Genomic DNA, 20,029 nt, shown 5'->3' on the forward strand with positions numbered 1-20,029 from the left:
GTTTGAAGTGATAAGAGTTGTTTATCACTGAGCAGTGGGAAATGAGCCACGCACCAGGACGCGCTTGTATTTGTTCCTCCTCTCCTACACGTCACACGTCTTTCTGTATAAAGGCGGTAAGAGCCGCTGATGGTCCGCTGGGTCCGAAACGCCGGAGACAAGAGGAGGAGGAAGGAGGAGTAGAGACGAGAGAGAGGAAGAAAAGAACACAGTCCATAACAAACAGCAACCTGAAGGGAATATGCAGACGAGACTCTCTAAGACTCTCTTTAGTGTAGCAGTGCTCAAAGTGTAGGTGTGTTATGGAAGTTCACTGGGATGCGTGTTGGGAGCGCAGTTCCTAGATACTCAGTTCAAGTTCACAGGATGGGATCTCATGGGGAATCTGAACATCAAACGACTCGCGCGTTCGTCTGGAATTTACCTTAATAACTGTTGCTTTAGTTGTTTTCCTCTTTGAAGTGTATTTAATTAAATCACCAGCTCTTATCTTCAATCGAACTAAAACTGGAATCTCTGCACGGTCGTTTTTGACAAGTGAAAATCATGCATCTGGGCAAAGCACTTTTGTTTTTCCTCCTCCTAAACAGCGTAACCACGATCTTCTCGCTGTCCACTTGCACCACCGTGGACATTGACCACATAAAGAAAAAACGCGTGGAGGCGATCCGAGGTCAGATCCTGAGCAAGCTGCGCCTCACGAGTCCGCCGCAGGCTCTCGGACCCTCTCAGGTGCCGTACCCGGTGCTGGCGCTTTACAACAGCACCAAGGAGCTGATTGAGGAACTGGGCCGAGAGCGACAACAGAGCTGTGGCCAGGACAACACCGAGACCGAGTATTATGCCAAGGAGATACACAAGTTCAACATGATTCAGGGGCCGCCCGATAACAGTGAGTACCCCAAGTACAGGTCAAACATCTTATAGCCTTCATTTTTGTGTAATAACTTCTAATATAGCTCGGGTTGTGTAGATTTTTACAAGTTTTCAAGCGTCACACAAAAATGTTCCTGCTCGCTTGAAGTATATTATGTTCAGTATGTTCAGTATATATTATGTTCAGTATATATTATGCTTAGTATTTGCAGCCTTGTACAGGTAGCTGCGCGCCTGCGCAAATGATTTGGTGCGGATTCTCATCATTTTATCGTTATATCCTGCATCACCGCTTGCGGTAAAACCACTCAGTTTGTGGTGAGGAAATCTCGCATACAAGGATGCAGTCCATTGTGAAACGTGCCAGGAAGTTGGTGTGCTCAGCTGTGTAATAAGGGGAGATTACAGTGCGCACTAAACGCAAAAGGCGCATGGAAGAATTGAAGAGGTTCTACAGATTGTATTACTGCTGGTAGCCTTAAAAGTGCCCCAGGAAAATGTTGTTGCAAAGGATGTTGGAATATGATTATACTCCAAAACAACTCTAATTTCAATTAGAAAGTATTGTATTGTTAAAGAAATGTTCCTCTATAATGTCATATGAAGAAAATATGTCAATAATTTGGACTGAGGGCCTGGCAATCATATTTGGCACCGAGTGGTGTAACAGAGACAGCTGTCCGGTTCCGCGGTAGTAAACACAGAGGACAATTATTATCTAACCGAGCTGTGCGCGCTCTCAAGTCTAAGCTCAATAACGGGAGCGCGCCTGGCGCACTAGCGCACTATTCAGGGCAGCCGTTCATTCCACTGGAACCATTTTAACCGAGTTCACTAACTATCTATCCATGGAACAAGCTGTCAAAGTTTCCCCCATCTCGGACTCCACCGACGCTATAACTGTCTTTTATGTAGACCTAAATAATTGTCGTTTTACAGGGTTCCTGCTTTATAGAGGCCTTTTCAAGTTTTACACAAAAGATGAAAGTAATGCTCTGAGGAGAGAATAGGCCTTCTCTTGTCAGCTGCGTCCTCGTTTGATTAATAAAACATGTTTAAGTACCACGAGATATCAATCTACGGCTTAATCCTCAGTTATACAACGCACTGAGGTTTCAAGAGAACACACAACTTTTTCTTTGGAAAGTAAAACAACTGGAAGCTTGCCTCTTTAGTGATGGAACAGGCTCATTGCATCACACTTTCTTTTTTTTTTTTTTAAATCAACAGGTGTTTTATGCTAGGGAGACACTGAACAGACCGTCCTCTGGTTCACAAAAAATCCTGTGCCAAATGTGGATTTCAGGTCAGCTAAAGTGCTTCTGACACTACCACATATACACTCCCTAAGCTGCTCTACCAAACAAATGGATTACAGTTACTTTGGCATTTTAGAGAAGCCAGTTGGTGGTCCATTGGTTACCTTGGTTCCTCAAAGACCTTGGGATTTCCAAGATGTTAGATTGATAACAAAAAACATAACAAAAAATAAACGGTCAGGATAAATTGTTACGATTTTTTTTAAGACCAGACTTTGGACCACTGGTTTCTTATACAGTTCAGTCAGTCTTATGACAGCATTCCATATGGTGTTCTGGCTCACATCATTGCTTGTTTGGCTTTGCCCTAGTAAGGTGTGTTTTGACTTAAGTGGCACACATACCAAAATACACCCATCATTTGGGGGGTTGGGGGGGTAGTATTACCTAAACTTGTGAGAACCATATTAATAAAGTATTGATTTAAAAGGTGGATAAAAGGTGATGGTCTGCTCCAGAGGATGGGTAATAGTATGTGGCATTAGGTAATCAGCGATGGAGCAGGCAGGGAGGGGAGGATGTGGACTGGAGCTGCAGACAGCACTGCTTCTGATATATGGAATAGTAAGAAGGTGATGTAATTTCCAAGCAAAACAGAGACCAAATTTTCAGGCCAATACTGGAGGCCAGAGTCCTTCCCCTAACTACACACACACACACACACACACACACACACACACTTTCCCTCCTCTTCATCCCTGATCAAGTGGAAAAAGTCTTACTTCTGCAGCAAGCCTTAGCACATTATCTCATCTAAGCGTAGTCAACCTACAAATGTGTGTGTGTGTGTATGTCCTGATTTATTCAAAAGCCACCTCATTCAGAGTGCACACAAAAGCACTGTGTTGTAGTACTGCTGTTACTCTAAGACTTTAAATAGCCGAGGGAGTCATTTAGTGCCATTCAAAAGGTTACTTAGCATCACTAATCAGCTGAGAGAATGTTAAAGAAATGCTGCTGAAATATTTACCGTGACCTGAACATTTTCTTTTTCTTTTTTTTAGGGTTGACTACATTACTCACAATGTATTTTGCAATACACTGGATAATATCTATATATGATCTTTTTTTCTGTGTTTTAGTTTAAGCCGGTGAATCTAGCTCAGACCTAATATCAATTTTTCTGTGATGATCTGTTTTTTTTTCTCAGGTTTAGTTTATATGACACTACACAGGCCTACATCAACATCCTTATACTCTCTCCTCTGTTTGCTCGCTGTTATTTCGTTTGTCCAAAATTCTTTCTCAGCCATTGCCCGGCACGTGTCCCTCCATGTTCCTCTGTTCTGTTTCTTGTGTTTACCGCCACGCTCTGACATGTCCAGCAGACCTGAGATTGCTTTTACAGAAGTCTCTGTGTGATGTCACCTGTCGGGAAAAAGACCCAGCATGGATGTACATCCCAGACACAGGAAAAAGAGGATGGGGAATGTAGGGATGGTGGTGTCTAGAACAGAACTGCTCTGAGATACTTATGGAGTGATGGCAGACTGTAGTAGATCCTGTCCTTTCTTTGGAGTATATGATTTTGATCTTTTGATATCACAGGGTAAAAAGGCCTAATCACAGTATTTATGAAATTTTATAAGCAAATATAATATGATAAATTTGATAAAGTGCAGGCTAGATAAACTGCCTCATGTATAGAAAGTTGTCAAGTATGTAAAAAGTAGACACAGAATTATGACGTAACCATTTCCTTTTTGTTAATGCTTATGGGATATATTTTATAAACCATTTTGGAATATTTTTAGTCACACTAAAAAATATTCAGGCCTGATTTCAAATATTGTAAGCACCATGGTACTGGACTTCATTTCATATCTGATATCAGCAGTTGTAAATTAGAATGTTGTTCACACAATTATGCCAACAATCCCCCACACTCACAGCCATGGAACAAATGATCTACAGACTAAAACCTTGGCAAAAATAGGCCATAATGTGAAATCCACCTTAAACCATTGCAATGGGAAAAATGAGGTCATCCAAAAGGAAACTAAAGTCTTGATTAGAATTTCAAATCTTCTCTCAAAGTGGGGCTTTCCACCTTCAGCTAAAGGACCACAGAAAGGACAGCAAAGCAAAAAAAAAAATAAAAAAAAGCAAAACACGGTGAACTACAGAACAAGTTCTTTTGCTTTGTGGAAAGTTATAATGCATAATTGACCGTATTTGAAAATGCTGCTTGGATGTGAAACTTGGAAAAAAAAAGTTATTAGTCCAGCTGCCAAATCTGTAAACAGGTATTAAAGATCAAGTGCAGTCAAAAGTTTATGAAGAAAAACTGAACTTTTTTCTTTTGGTTGTTAATATAAGCAAACTTGCATTTTGGCATACAATTCTGAAGCCATGGTGCAAACAAAGGTGCATAAATAGTTGTTTACTTGGCTGTAAGCAAGTGTTTCCATTTAGCTTATAAAATAGTAGCCATGTGCCTGTTTTTTAGCGGTGCTAGCATGAGGCCAATTACAATATAAACAAAACGAGCTGCAGAAAACAATCAAAAGAAATGTTTTTCTGAAAACATTTCAAGGCTATATTCTTTTGGTATATATATATATATATATTTTTTTTTTTAAATATTTTATTATATAAAATGAAGAGATTACTATTATGATTATCATTACATCTAAACTGCTCAGCAGTCCATTTGGCATAATCTGTTTATTACATAAATATAGCTTACCACATTTATCGTGGCATCCAACCAGCTAGGGATTTGATGCATTGCTAATGGAGTGTGGTCTGTCAGCAACATGCTCAGCTCTTAGAGGGCATTTAAAGTAGTTGAAACTGAGGCTAATCTGAGGATCATGAACGCTGGTTGTGTGGTCTGCTTGTATATTTACTGTAGGTCTACTTTTAGAACAGACAGAAATCACTGTTTTCACACAAAGCTGTTAACCAAAGCTCTCTTGAACTAAAACATTGAGCCCTGGGGAGTGGACAGTATAGAGACACCTGTTCTGTAGTAGAGCAGACCCATGCTGGTATCACAGGCCTGTTCAGCTTAGTTCGCCACCCGTATGAAGGACATTTGGTTTTCATTTCATGACTTCAACTTGTTGCTAACTCTTCCTCTGTAAAGCACAAACAGATGGGACATGGCTTTGGCTCTGAAATCTCCCAAAGCATGTAATCATTTTCATTCACATCTGAGTGGTGGCGTTGGTTTCATTTCAAAATTGGGTGGACACACTGCTCATGACACCCAACACATCACATAAACCCGTTAAACCAAATATTAACAAAAATCATTGCTTAGGATATTTCACACTATGTCCCAGTTATCCCATATAGACAATTTCCTTACATAATCCTTTCAAATGATTAATTAGACATTTCACCCCTTTTTCCATATTCACAATTATAATGCAGCCTCATGGTAGTGTTAACTGTTAACTTGCTCCTCCTCAATTTTTGTTTTAACTTTTACAACTTTTGCATTTTTGGTTAAGAAGTGAAAGATTTTATAATCAAGCCAGGTCTTTTGACATAAGTGTGTACTTTAAAAACCTTTAGTGAGATTATGAAAACAGGGTGGAAACTGAATGGAACCAGTGTGTATTGTAGACAAACTTCAACTTCAAGGGAAGTGATAGTTCAGAAGTTATGAGTTCAAATCCAAAAAATTACCAAACTGCCTTATGCAAGGCACATAACCCTCAACTTCCCTATTATATAAAAGTGAGATAAAATATAAGTTACTCTGGATAAGGGTGTCTGCCAAACACTGTAAAATTAAAGTGTCTAATACAGCATATAGAATAAAAGCCATAATTTGTCACATATACATTACAGCATAGTGAAATTCTTTCTTTGCATATCCCAACCTTGGAGTTCAGCCATGATACAGTGCCCCTTGAGCAGTGAGGGTTAAGGGCCTTGCTCAAGGGCCCAACAGTGGTAGTTTGGCAGTGCAGGGGCTTGAACCCCCAATTCCCTGAGCAACAAGCCACAGAATTAAATGCTTGAGTCATCACAAGAAAAGAAAACGGTTCAGCGGTTCATTTCGATAGTGTCTGTTTCACTATTTTTAGCAAGCTAATGTAATTCTAAACATAACATTGCAATTTCATAGTCACTCATTAGTTAATACAGTTGTCTTTACTGCATTGCACTTAATAAATGTCAAGTGTTCTAGGGCAAATACATTTTACAAGCTAGCTATGAATACATTAACATTAGTGAACCAGTGCTAATGTATTCATCGATAGAGACGTCAAAGCACTTATGTACGTCACTCTAGATAAAGTGTCTGCCAAATGGCATAAATGTAAATGTTAATTTCTTAAAAACTACCGTTAGTCAGGTTGTAGGTAGTTCCTGTTGAATCTCCTCTTTAAGCTAAGTCTCGTCATTCGTGACCAATTGCTTGGGAAATGCAGTGATCTTCTTCAATAACACTATATAAAAGAAGTTGCATTATTTTTGTTGAAATTATAGTTGAAAAGATTCATTAAAGCTCAATATTAGCAATAACAATCAAACACTATAGTAAAAAGGGTACATGAAACATTACATACATTATGGTTTAAGACAATTCACTCAGCTCAAACAAGTCACCTCAAATCTACATCTGGGCATCTGAGAGACCGAGATCTGAGAATCCATAAATTTAGACTGTAATGTTCAATGAAATACACAGGAAGAGATTTACCTGTCCTTTCTTGCCTTGCAGATGACCTGTTCTACTGTCCCAAAGGTATAACATCTAAAGTATTCCGCTTCAACGTCTCATCTATGGAGAAAAATTCCTCCAACCTGTTCCGAGCGGAGTTTCGTGCCCTGAGAGTTCCCAACTCCAGCGCCAGCAGGAACGAGCAGCGCATTGAGCTCTATCAGGTAAATGAACTTTGCTTAAATTAAATGTACATATTTACATCTTCAATCACTCAAAGATGCATAATATATTGCAGTAATAAACATATAATTACAAATAGTTTCATTCCAAACATTAAAAGACACTGTAGTGGAAGAAGATAATCCTTAAGCAACATCAATAGCCAAGTATGGCTCAGAAGAAAAACATGATTCTGATTTATGAATGATTTCTCATAATTCCCAGATTCTAAGAATTCATAATTCTTAAATTTTAGAGAACAAATATGGAGAACAAATATTGAGCAAAGATATAATACTTGACCAGGCCATTAAACTGACAGACATTTTGAAGACAAACACAAAATTTATACCTAACATTTATTGGCGTGACCTTTTTTATATTTTAGGCAGTAGAAAATATGTGTGTTTTTATTCCACAGTGCTTTTGCTGTTCAAGGTATTCTGACTGGTCAGGAGGTGTTTTCTATTAAAATAAAGACCTGGCAAATCAAAGGTTTATATCAATGAGGTTTTAAGAGCTGAGGATTACTGTATTTAACATATATCTAAGGAGCCTATAGTGTCAGTGCTTTGTAACAGTTGAAGGTAAAGCTGTAACGGTAGAGTTTTCCAACACAGGAAAGTCTTTGTGGTTTCTCAGTAATATGAAAAAGTCCATATTTTTGTCTTAATGACTTTAAGAGGAAAAAACGGGGCTGGTGAGAGCACAGCTGTTATAATAACAGTTGTTCTACAACACTAAACGTAGCTATAAATGCACAAAAATATGTTGTTCTTTAGTAAATACAAGGCAATTGGCAAACTGCTGTGGTTAAGAGAAAGAAAACGCTTTAGCACGTGCTTCATGCAGCATGTTTTATTTTCCACACACATACTGTGTATATATCTCACAAACAACTCTCATTTTTTTTACAGTTACAAAGCCTGTGTTGTCTGGTTGTCATATGCAGGACAGTCCGATGCTTTAGAGGACATAAAACACCTTATTCCTAACTAAGCCAAGGTTTTAACTTTAATGTAAAAAAAAAAAAGGATATAGTTTCTTAAAGAAATACTTTTTCTTTAAATTTCATGCAATAACTGCCAGGCTTGCAGTTGCTTAGCCTTAGTCATGTTTATGACTGATCATGGCTCTGAACATGGGACCAAAAAAGAATACTGAATTTGTATTAAGTGCTCCAACTTTTGCTTCTTCATTTTTTTTTTCAAATTGCTGATCTTTATTCCAGGCACTAAATGGATTATACAGGGGTGTATTTGCACAATTCATCTGAACAAAGGAAGTATTCTAAGAAAGTCTGACTAAAGCTCACTTTCTGCCACTGTCATAGCCAGAGCACTGTAATGTAATACATCAGCACGGATGGGAGTTTTAGGAGATACATTGTGCATAGTGGCATATTATATATACAAACACCTTTCCTACTGTATGTGTGCACATGTATATATTACCACTATATATAAATAAGGTGAGGGGGGATTTTCGGTTGGTTTCCTCATTAATCTCCCATGAGAGGCTGGGAGCCGTGATCAGGTTCCAGCGTTTCCTGCCAGTGAGACGTGTGTCTCCGGCCCTGCAGGGCTACACTTTAGGCCCAGCCTGACAGGACTACAGATGGTTTCCAGGAGCTGTGTGGGAGATAGAGGCAGTGTCAGCCACTGGAAGGAGAGGGAGGGGATGTAGAAGTGTACGTGCGCTTCCACAGTGATTGTTTGGTCAATCTCGAGCTTTAGCGTGGGCTGTATGAGTGGTCTCAGACGACCCTTAGCTTTAGCTTGAGTCTCACAGGAGGTTAGATTAGGTCCTAAAGGGGTCCAGAAACTTCCTTTTGTATGCCTGATGGTATATGTGGGCGTGATCTTATCAAGGAGAGTGATGAGTCAGATGTTGTGGTGTAGATTTTGGAACAGAAGCTTTGTGGCTAATCCAAGATTTCCTGAGCAGGATGATCTGTTCATTTTTGTGTTTGGAATAACATTATCACGAGTGCAACCCATTGTTGTGTAAATGTTAAAGAAGTTTTCATTTCCAACTTCCAAAAAAAGACTATATGAAAGTATTAACATGCAATATGGGGATATCTCTTGCACTGGGAGTCACATTTTCCATAAGTGAGAGGGGAGAATGCTTTGGCCTCGGGCATCATTAAGTGTCTGGCTCAGACAGTGCTGGCCAGGCCAATGTCTGGAGCTTGTGTGAATATGAGTGCGCTTGCTTAGTATATTTTACCATATGACCCAGCTACTCATGCTGTCAATCAGATGTTTTATTTTCCTACTAAAACACCATAAACACTGTCTCAGAAACAATTTGATTTAAAATAAGTATTAGCCATGTCCTCTTTGACCTTCATACCACATGAAATCCCCAAAAGTACTCCCTATGCTAACTCAGGATGTTGCTGTTTTGTGTTTCTTCAGATTATTAAGCATGATGAGCATATCGCAAAGCAGCGGTATATTGGGGGAAAGAATGTCCTGACCAAAGGAACTGCTGAGTGGGTTTCTTTCGATGTTACAGAGACTGTTAGGGAGTGGCTCACACATAGAGGTGAGTTAAAAGAAAAGTTTCAACATTTACATTAAACATGTAAGACCTTCATCAAGACATCTATTAAATGGGTGGCTTGAGATTAGATTTTTAACTTAGAATATCTAAAGTAATCAGTGGGTGAGCATGGAGTTACACCTTATATCGAACACATAAATATGTTCTCTTTAGAGGACAATTAAAATGAAAATGGCTCCAAAATAACCCCTTATACACCAAAAAATCACTGGCCGACCTTCTTTACTCTTGCAACTATATCATTTTCCATTAATTTCACTGTAATTACTGAATAATTCATAGCGCTTGCTGAGGAGTAATAGTGAAATGATGAGCCAAAAGATTAAGTTTGCTTAAAAAATTATATGGAAACTTATAACAAAGAGAATCATTTAAAAAAATAAAGGTGTTGGCTAGCAAGTAGCAGTTGTCCAAATATAAGAGTAAAAAGAAGGGTTGGATTGAACTGCCAAAATGAAAATGCATAAACTATAATTTCAGGAAGTAAAAATAACAATCTGTATTAATATGAAAATACATTTGACAAGGCAAAGGATTACAAACCATTTGGTCAGCAGCTAGCATAAATTGCATGCAGCAAGTTCTTATACAGTACTTTATGATTTATTACTGTTTGACTATAGTCCTCAGCACAGATGATATAAAGATAATAAATCAGAGGAAAGGAAAACTCTAACTTTGGTTGCTCTGAATGTCCCCCTCTGTCTGTGCTGTGTAGAGACTAATCTTGGCCTGGAGGTCAGTGTGCACTGCCCCTGTCACACCTTTAATCCTAACGGTGACATCATCGAGAACAAAAACGAAGTCCTGGAGGTCAAATTTAAAGGTAAGGATAAAAAGCCGCAGGGTTTTGCTTTTTTTTCTCTGGATTGATTGGTAATTTGGGATAGGAACAGACTGTCCCAAACAAAATCAAACTGTCCCAATTAATAGTAAAAGGAAAAGTATTATTGCTTAAAATATTAAAATAAAATTGCCGCTTTCAACAGGACATATTACATCATTAATATTCAAATCAGCTGAATTCTAGAGAAGATGCTTTGATTGCTAGTAATATTTCTTGTTATCTGTTCTACTACAGTATATAGTTATATAGAAAATGTAGAATAATGGCTTGGATTTTCATTATCTTTGTAGCTCTTCAATCATTTTATTGTCACCCCATTTGTATATTTCTTTTCCCTTTTTATCTGGAATAATATCATTCTCTTCTGAACTTCCATCCAAAACATATGGGTCTGATTTGTAGTTGAAGATAATGCTTAGAGCAAGACAGAGATCGCAAGCTTGATCATGGGAACGAGCTCAGGTCTGGAATCTCACTTAGAAATGGGGGCCCCAGGGTCTAGGGGATTGGAAAGGCTCCCTAACTCCATCAGCAGTCTCTACTGCAAGGAATGCGTTGCTGCCACGGACGCTCAGACTTTTGGCCCCAAATTAAAGAGGGGCGTCCGTATCCACTGGCAACGTCCCTCCTGGGACCCAAGCTGCTTTTTCTATCAGCGACAGATTGGATGAGCAGACAAGCGAGTGCAGGAAAGAATAAGAATATAGGGATAAGATGTTGTGGAACGACAGCCAGTAGGGGCTGGAAGATGCTGGCACAGGTTCAGCTTTCATTTGTCCTTCAACATACAGTGAGCTCTGTTTCACCCATAGGTATGGACGGAGATCACGAGACCCGCTTGGATCATGGCCGACCCAGTAGGCAGAAGGAGCACCCCATGCCACACCTTATCCTGATGATGCTGCCTCCGCATCGCCTGGACGTGCCTCCTACATCCAGACGTCGCAAGCGGGCACTGGATACCAACTACTGCTTCTCGTAAGATTCTCATGCTATTGATTCTCATTATTGTATTGTTGAATGTGCATCAGCTTTATTCATTGTACAGGTGTAGATGATGTAGGGAGGCTGATGTTATTTGCTTTAAACTCAATAGGATGTCTACTATTTCGAGACACATCTAGAAATCAGCATTACACAACATACAACCACAAAAAAAGACATTTATATATCATCGCTGAAGTGAGTTTACCTGTCCTCTCTGATTCACGTTCCAATTAGAATCAGTACACCATGTTTCCCTCAAGAGACTGAATGACTAAACCGTTTAATTAGCATCTGACAACTTTGAGCAGGATAGAAGAATCAAGTTGGGATCTGTCTCTATATTCATATTAGAGAAGGCTTGTGTGTGTAGCACACCGACTCCTCAGAGCCACGATGCCTGAGTTTACCTTACCGACAGTATTAGACACCTGGGCCCGGTCCAGAAAAGGAATAAAATGACACACCCCAGAGTGGAATTTCCAAGCCTCCAAAAGTCACAGCTTGAGCTGTTTATAAGGCAATACAGAATGAAAATAGAAGGCTTAAAAACGTCAAGTAAGAATTGGCTGTATTACTTCATTGAGGCTATGGAAATGTCATTGAATGAATGCCGCAGCTGTGCCAAGAAAGCAAAGCAGCAGAATAGAAAAGCATATAGTGCACAAGGAAATGAATCGCAAGGCACTGGAGCAGATGATCATCTCATGTTTGTCTTCATCTTTCTTTCTTCATTGCAGTAATTATGAGGAGAACTGCTGTGTTCGCCGTCTTTACATCGATTTCCGCCAGGACTTGGGCTGGAGATGGATCCATGAGCCTAAAGGGTACCACGCTAACTTCTGCTCAGGCCCATGTCCATACTTGCGCAGTGCTGACACCACACACAGCTCGGTAAGTAAGGACACTTTTTAAGATAAATAAATAAATAAACATCAAATTGTGCAATGCATATTTATTATTTTCATAATGTGTCTTAACAGTATAATAATTATAACCTTAGAAGTATAATCTTAGAAGTTAGATATAAACTTAGTAGTATAATCTGCCTCAAAAATGACGTGATTAATATTCACAAAGGTCTTCAGAGGGAAGTGCTAAGCATTATGTAGCCAACAGTTGGGTCTAATAAATGCAAACTCTTTAAAATGCCCATGACTCAACGTTATAAATGTTAAAAGTGAGTGAGGCTGTATAAGGAGCAAGATTAGAGTTGTAGATTTTCTTATAACTTCATTCTTTAAAACTGGCCTTGATTGGAGACATTTTGGCCACCGTTTTAAATGTGCAGTAATGCAAGTTTAAAATCTGTTTTAAAATAATCAATGACATATTTTTATCTTTATTATGTTAGGAATTTTACCAACTGATCTTACACCACCCTTATTGTTGAATATTTCCAATAACAGCACACCTTATCATGTATTATTCTTTTCATACCACAGCAATTTGGCAGCCATTACAATTAATTATTATGTATTAAGTAAAGAATGACACATCATACTTTTTATTTGTTTATAGTTATATTCAGTGTTGCGAAATGTCTGCAAAACAAGTTAGCTCCTGTTATGACATATGTTATAGCAGCTATAAGCAGTCTTCCCTCGCTCACATTCTTACAAAACATTCTTACATTCTACGTCCAGAGGTCTTTCCATTTGAGAAAAACCTATAAAAACCTAGAACTGTTACAAAGTGATGACACCTTCCATAAATGTGAAATAAAGTTTCCTTCACCACATCAAAAATCAGGCTTTATTAAACCATTTATAAGTCTGGGTGAATGAGCTGTTACTATAGAAACCCATTAGAATGAGTGCATTAAAATAAAGCTGACCTGCCTTGCATTTCTGACAGAGCTGCTCTTATAGAAAATTCACCAATCAGAATCAAGAATTCAACAGCACTGTGTTATAATTATAAACAAAAATTATGGCAGGTAACACACAAATCCCATTAATGGCATGGGTGTGTGTGCACAGGTGGGAGTGAAAATTCAGACCTGGCATTAACATCTCGGGTGATCTGATCACAAGTGGACAGCTGAGATGGATAGCTGTTTACACTGGGCATGTTCATGTGTCTTCACTGTGTCTCCACTGAACTCTTTTGATCATATTCCGTGACTAGCAGCGTTGCCAGATCTGCTCGTTAAAAAGTATCCCCTAAAATGGCAAATACTAAAATGTAGAGCATATACAGTATGTAGCTGATAAGTACGGCTGACAAAATAAACCACAGGGTACTCACATTCATATCAATCAGAGAAAACATGACAATAACTATGATCAGGACAAAGTTTCTCAAAAGCTTAGTAGTATGAAGATCATGTCAAATGTTTGAGGGAGCATCAAAACTGTCTACTACTTAAGTTGTTCTTAACTTTACAACATTTTTTGGGAAACCTGGTTCAGTTCAGTTACAAATTTCCAAATATCTCATTTTTTGAGTTTTGTTTAACTTACTTAATGTGAAATAAAACCTAAATATAATAACTTTAGTATCTGGTTTTTAAAAACAATTTTTGCGTAAAGATGTACATTTTTTTCCTGAATAGAACATAACAATGAACTATTAAACTTGGCCTTCCCTTGTAGTTACTGAGCCTGTACAACACTCTGAACCCAGAAGCCTCAGCTTCACCATGCTGTGTGCCACAGGACCTCGAACCTCTAACCATCCTCTACTATGTTGGACGAACACCAAAAGTGGAGCAACTTTCCAACATGATTGTCAAATCCTGCAAGTGCAGTTGAGCCCTTCAGCACCAGTGGCAGCCCTTCAGAGACCTTACCACCTTGGCAAGAAGAGGGAGGGTTAGAGGAGCCAGAACTGGACTTAAAAATACCTCCATGCTTCATTCTACTCCACTTTCAGGCCCTGGAGCATGACACTTTGAAGCACTACACTTCCTATTATGAGTTTTGTTCCAAGGTGGCTTTGACATCAAATGCCACTCTGTCAACCCTCAGACCTCCACATAGACCTTTTGGTCTGATTCTCTCCTTACCTTTTTTTCCACCTATACCTGTTGCTTTTACATTTTGAACTGTCTGTGCCAACATACAAATGTCTTGGGCATTTTTCAACCGGTTGAATTATATTAAACTGACAGCAAACTAATACAGGACCTGCTTTATCCAGAATGTCTTAGCAGCTGTGATCAGGACTCAAAGGAAAACTGATAATCCCTACTGGATTTACCAAAACAGACTTAAGAGTTAACAAGAGCGTTGCCTGGCTGACACTCAGGCAACCGTCAGGTATTTGTTTATAGTGTAAAGCCTTAATGCACAGGATTCATCCTTGCTGAACATTGTACTGTGGTCTACACAGTTTCCCACACTGTTTGTCTACAAGACAGGCTAACAAATACAAGACTTGTCATGAATAATATTAGTAATGTTACATGCTGGAAAGAAATGTGTGAGAAAATGTTTTGTTTCGGATGCTTACCTCTGTTACCTACCAGACATTTTAGGTTTGTTCAATATGCCTACATGAAGCAGACAGTGTAAAATATTGTATGACACTACATGAAACCAGATCACAAACTGTACATGTTTTTTTTTTTTGCTATTAAAACAATCCTTTTTTTAATTAAATTTAGTCTTGGACAAATAAATTGAATTTGAATCATTTCTGCAAAAGTAATGCACATAATAGTGTCAAATAAATATAATGCACTGAATGTATTATGATGTTGATGATATTAGATGATGATTATTATTATATAACCCTAAATACAGAATCGTATATAGAAACTTTCCTCCCTCACAATACATTTTTACGTTTTAAAGAAATTGCTAGTACCTCTAATGTGTTCATTTTCACTACTACATTGTTTTGCATCTACAGAAACAGGGATGCTGGTGTTGCCTCACTAAATATATTTTGAAGCATTAATATGTGAGCAGAGCAGATGGTTTTTACACCTAGTGAAATTTACCAGTTTCTATTATACAATTCTTTGTATTAGCCTAGTATTTCATCTGGGATGACATTACCGGGTAATTATGCAGGTCTCTTCAACAGTACATAACTCTGTAGCATCAGGAATCTGACCATGACCATAGTCATTCATCATCAAGCATCTTTGGATTTAAGTCTTTCACTAGATTGAAAGAGGCAGTTATGTAAGTGGAGGCTCAAAAATGATGAAAAACATTTTCATTTTTAATGAAATAATTAATGCAGAAGGAGAAAGATACTACTGAAATTATGAAGCAGCATAGTTCCATAAACAAGCACAGGTTCAAGTATATGCACATATTCTTTTAGCTCTGCCACAGAATTGCAGTTTTTTTAATATTGAAGTAAAACTCACTATAAGCATTTCACAACATGTACACAAAAATCAGATTTTTTTCACCATCTGTACACTGATATATAAATATAAAGGATTAAAAAAGAAAAAACAAACAATTTCTTGCAATGTTCACACGAAATTTTGGTCAAACAAATTCAATATCTGGTTCCACAGTGAAATGATTAATAACGCAATAATGCACACAAGACAAATACAATATAAATCAATAACACTGTAAAACTTAAAAACAAATGTTCTCTAAATTACCAAACCCTGAGTTCATAAATGTTACAGTACAATATCCTCAATGGGGACATCAGGCTTTATTTTGCATACATCAATAATATACAGCACACTCCTGGCCAGACTTTATGACTGAGAATAACTAATGACCTGTAGCAAAAAAAGAAACACCATTTGTTCTAATTAACCTGTGTCAAAAATATGTTGAAGTTTTGTAAAACATCAACAAAACCTAACAATTAGTCATACAGACTGTCAAGTCTTTTAATATACTAAACTATTAACTTCTTGTGAAATGGGAATCGCTGCTTGTAGAGAGTTTTGTTGTCTGGACTGATACAGTGCTTATTGATACGTGAAGGTATGTGTGCTGATCGCAATCTCTTCTACCAGGCAATTGTACTTTAGGAATAATTTATAATCAGCATTAATGTGCATTATAATCAGCCGTAATGCTCGTTATAATCAGTGTTATACCACAACACAGCTTAATTCTTGAATCTCCGCGCGCTCTAATACATCATTGTTACAGCTGCACATAGGGAAGGCTACATAAACTGATTAATGAAAAATATTAGGAGATTTGGGTAACATTCATGGACGCAGTCTCCAGTGTCACAGCTTCGTAAAGCTCAGTAAGGGTTTCATCGCAGCAAAGTCTTCACAACAAAGGACTTTGTGCTTTGTAGCTTCCTGGTAGCATGACAAGTTGACAATGACAATGAGTTCTGTTTTGGTAACTTCAAGAAATATTGTTTCTAGGTGCTAGGATGTAAAGAAATAACGTCTTGCAGAAAAAAAAACATAACATTAAAAGTATTGTGGAAATAGATAAGTGCCACATTTTGCATTTTGTTCAATAATAAATAAAACAACGTAATCATTAACAAATCGCTGTGGCATAAGAAGAATATTAATTCCTAAGTCTAATCCTTAGTCTAATTCCTTAGTCTTTATCAGGTCTAATGTTTCCAAAAACTGTGATTAAAAGACTGCATATTTGGATAATGTTTTTTTTTTTAATCTGAAAGGGTGTGAAATGTTGAAGTGTATTGAGAATTGCAGACTGAAAGTGTGTGTAAAAAGCTTACTCTTACTCTACGCTCTGTTCTTATTGCTCAGGCTGAGAGGTTGAGTAGAGCTAGCAGCTGCTGTTGCCTGTCTATTCACAGTCTTTTGATGGCAGCAGTTGCAGGGTGAAAATGGGGCTGGACAACTGCAGCAGTAGGACGGGGAGGAACTGAAGGCCACCGGAAAATCTTGGGCCATGGAACAGATCTGTGCTCGTGTCAAAGCCAGGGATTTCTTACACAGCATGCTATCCACACAGCCACATGCTCTCCAAAAAAAATAAATACAGTCGGTTTTATGTCAGACATGGTCTCAGGGGTAGCAGCATTTGTCAGCTGTTCTTTCACCACAAGGAAAGATATGATACGTGTCTAGTGAGCCAGGGGCCGGGACATGAAGCAAGATAACAGTGAAACAAGATTAGCTAGCAGAATATTAAAATGTTTATGGGATTCTACCTGCACAGTGGAAAGGCTAAGAGGAATGGATTTAGAGGTCACTTTGTTTAAAGGAATAATTCACTCAAAGATTACATGAGCACAATTGTTTTTTTTACCTGTGTGTAATTTGCTTTAGTTGTTTTGTTTTTTATTTAATAAAAAATTGTTATAAGGCTCATGTTAACAAATCAAAAATTGTCATTCAAACCACTTTATATGTAAAATGTTGCCTTTACATTAGACCTCCAACCTAAATCTGACATTGGTGTAGTGTGATACGGTGAAACTATTTATTGATGACTACTTAAAATGGCTGCTATTACTGTTTTTAGATATGCAGCATATTCTAATAGCTAACTGTGTGTCACACTGTCAGAAACCACAGCAGCATGTTTGGGATTATATAACAACTGGTTTGGGCCAATTATGTGATGGAGACTTGTAGCTACAGTATAAGCTTCCCTTGCTTATTATCCACATTAGCCTTGTAGCTCCAGTGGAAAAACTGAAAAAGCAAATTTCTTATTCTAGACACCTTAAATGATTCACTGCATTCAGGGAACAATGGAAGGATTGTGGGAATTTTAGCTAACTTATTAACAGAATATTTTATTCAGTCATAGTAAACCATAGTAACTTAATCTTTAGATGACAAAAGGGTTCCTGTGAAGAGATCCGACACCAGCAGGTAAGCGCTGATCCAGTCCTCTTTCAGTCATCTAGGTCTGGACCTGTGAGAGTGAAATAATTTGCTGTACACAGACAGACCTGAGGAAAGAGAAGAACATATAGCCGTCTGATTAAACTGTCAGATACTATCTAAAAAACATTCAGGGATCTTCAAAATCACTTTGGAAACTGGAAACAGAAAAAATAAACAACAAAAAAGAAACAGGGCATGACTGCTGATGCTGCTTCCTATCTGTTAATTAACAGATCCTGGGTTTACAGTACACATTTTTTCTTCACTGCATGTATTACTCAGTACATGAGGTTATGTAAGCTCAGAGCAGCAGCAGAAGCTGGAGCTGTCCTGCCCCCGTGTCCTTCTCAGTCTTTGGTCTATCGCCTGGCCCAGAGCCAGTCTTACAGAAGAAAAGAAATTCCGAGTGCAGTCAGAGCTGCTGTGTTTGTGCTCCCAAACAGTATTCTCTTTCATTCCCTCTCCGCAGACTCTGTTTATTTTGGTGCTCTTTTACACCGTTAGGCCTTACGGAGCAGGAGAACGAAAACATCAGACCCAACTTCCAATCCAGTGACATGACTGCTGGAAGCAGCTTTTCCAAGCTCAGCATGTAGATGGGTGGGGGATAAAAAAATGTGAAGAGTTCTTTTAATCATATAGTCCTCCTTAATATACCTCTCAAAAAACTATATACATTCATATAGTACAGTATATAGAGAGAACATTCATACAGAGTTCTGTGATTAAACAGATAGTAAAGAAATTGAAGCTAATGCCAAATGAACAAGGGGAAAAAAAATAAATAAAAATACCAAAGCACAGAGAAAATGAGGCCCTGTGTGGTTTCTGGTTTGGAACTGTATTACACACCACTGCCAAAACCAAGCAAAAGGTTGAAAGAAAAGTCTAATTGGTCAGCTCTTTGTTTGATTTAAATTTTTTAGGGGGTACATGGTGAAAGTTCTCATTGGAATCAGGCCTAGGTTTCAGGTCTAGACGCAGCACGTGTAAACTTTCTGGTAAATGTAGGCGTAGTACTGTTAAAAATTCCACACCCCTGAAAAAATGTTATTCAGCCCAAAATCAATCCTATTCTCTGATTAAAAAAACATCTCCTGGATTATACAATTATAGAATGTTAAATACAACAGCATAAAATTACAAACTGCAATGCCAGGGAAATATATTTTGATTGCAGCATTTTTTTTTAAACAAGCAACAATTACCTTATCATCAAGGTTCTTTTAATTTGCTAACTATTTCAGGGCATGTTCAGCAGGGCAGGGAGTACTGTGGGCATCTGTTTTATCAGCAAACAACAATAAAACAGGAATGAGCCATCAAATAAGCACAGAGAAACATGAGTGACTGCTAATTGTAGGCCTAATGAAAAGAGAGTGCAAGGCAGAAATAAAAAGTGAACAGGATAGAGATAAAACAGTCAAAGAGATCAAGCATCAGAGAGAAAGTGGCAGATGAACACTGACAGCTGATCACTGAGAATGCTGTCTGTATAGATCAGCTCTAACTCCCTGTCACACTCAATCAGAGCAGCTCACTTATCTTAGCCTAAACACACAGAGGGCTCTTCTCTCACACAAACCATTACAGCAACACAACGCATGGCTGCACTTTATTGTGTTTTTGTGTTGCCCCACTCTATGCTTTTATCTCTTCCCGCATTTCTCACATTATGATTTAGGTGCCATACACCTCCCAAATCCCTTTCCACATACAATGGAAAACTGCATTCATGAAATTCAGAAGCAGCTCCCAATGAGCTTATGAGACATCTGGTGAACCACTTTTGAAGTGGAAAAAAGGACAAAACGAAGGAA

The 20,029-nt window shown here is 38.2% G+C and overlaps 2 protein-coding genes across 3 annotated transcripts in view; one reads left to right on the forward strand and one right to left on the reverse strand.

Annotated features, from left to right (window-relative positions):
* tgfb3 (transforming growth factor, beta 3) lies at positions 1-15,068 on the forward strand. The gene is made up of 7 exons (XM_060879360.1): positions 1-892; positions 6,880-7,043; positions 9,465-9,594; positions 10,331-10,438; positions 11,272-11,437; positions 12,184-12,337; positions 14,041-15,068. Exons 1-7 carry the CDS (start codon positions 547-549, stop codon positions 14,197-14,199), a joined length of 1,227 nt encoding a protein of 408 aa, XP_060735343.1. The 5' UTR covers positions 1-546; the 3' UTR covers positions 14,200-15,068.
* A 664-nt stretch (positions 15,069-15,732) lies between these two features.
* ttll5 (tubulin tyrosine ligase-like family, member 5) overlaps positions 15,733-20,029 on the reverse strand; it is a 60,943-nt gene continuing 56,646 nt past the window's right edge. For both annotated transcript variants that reach the window (XM_060879363.1, XM_060879362.1), the window contains one exon: positions 15,733-18,274. In XM_060879363.1, coding sequence (XP_060735346.1) covers positions 18,222-18,274 — 53 coding nt within the window. In that variant the 3' untranslated portion in view covers positions 15,733-18,221. The remainder of the gene's footprint in view (positions 18,275-20,029) is intronic.

The sequence above is a fragment of the Tachysurus vachellii genome, chromosome 10 (assembly GCF_030014155.1).
Source record: "Tachysurus vachellii isolate PV-2020 chromosome 10, HZAU_Pvac_v1, whole genome shotgun sequence".
NCBI lineage: Eukaryota > Metazoa > Chordata > Actinopteri > Siluriformes > Bagridae > Tachysurus > Tachysurus vachellii.

Excerpts from the sequence above, each read along its gene's own strand:
- tgfb3 (XM_060879360.1), top strand. The coding sequence starts at position 547 with ATGCATCTGGGCAAAGCACTTTTGTTTTTCCTCCTCCTAAACAGCGTA. Across the intron at positions 7,044-9,464 it reads AGCGCATTGAGCTCTATCAG|ATTATTAAGCATGATGAGCA; the intron begins GTAAATGAACTT and ends GTGTTTCTTCAG. Across the intron at positions 10,439-11,271 it reads CCTGGAGGTCAAATTTAAAG|GTATGGACGGAGATCACGAG; the intron begins GTAAGGATAAAA and ends TTTCACCCATAG.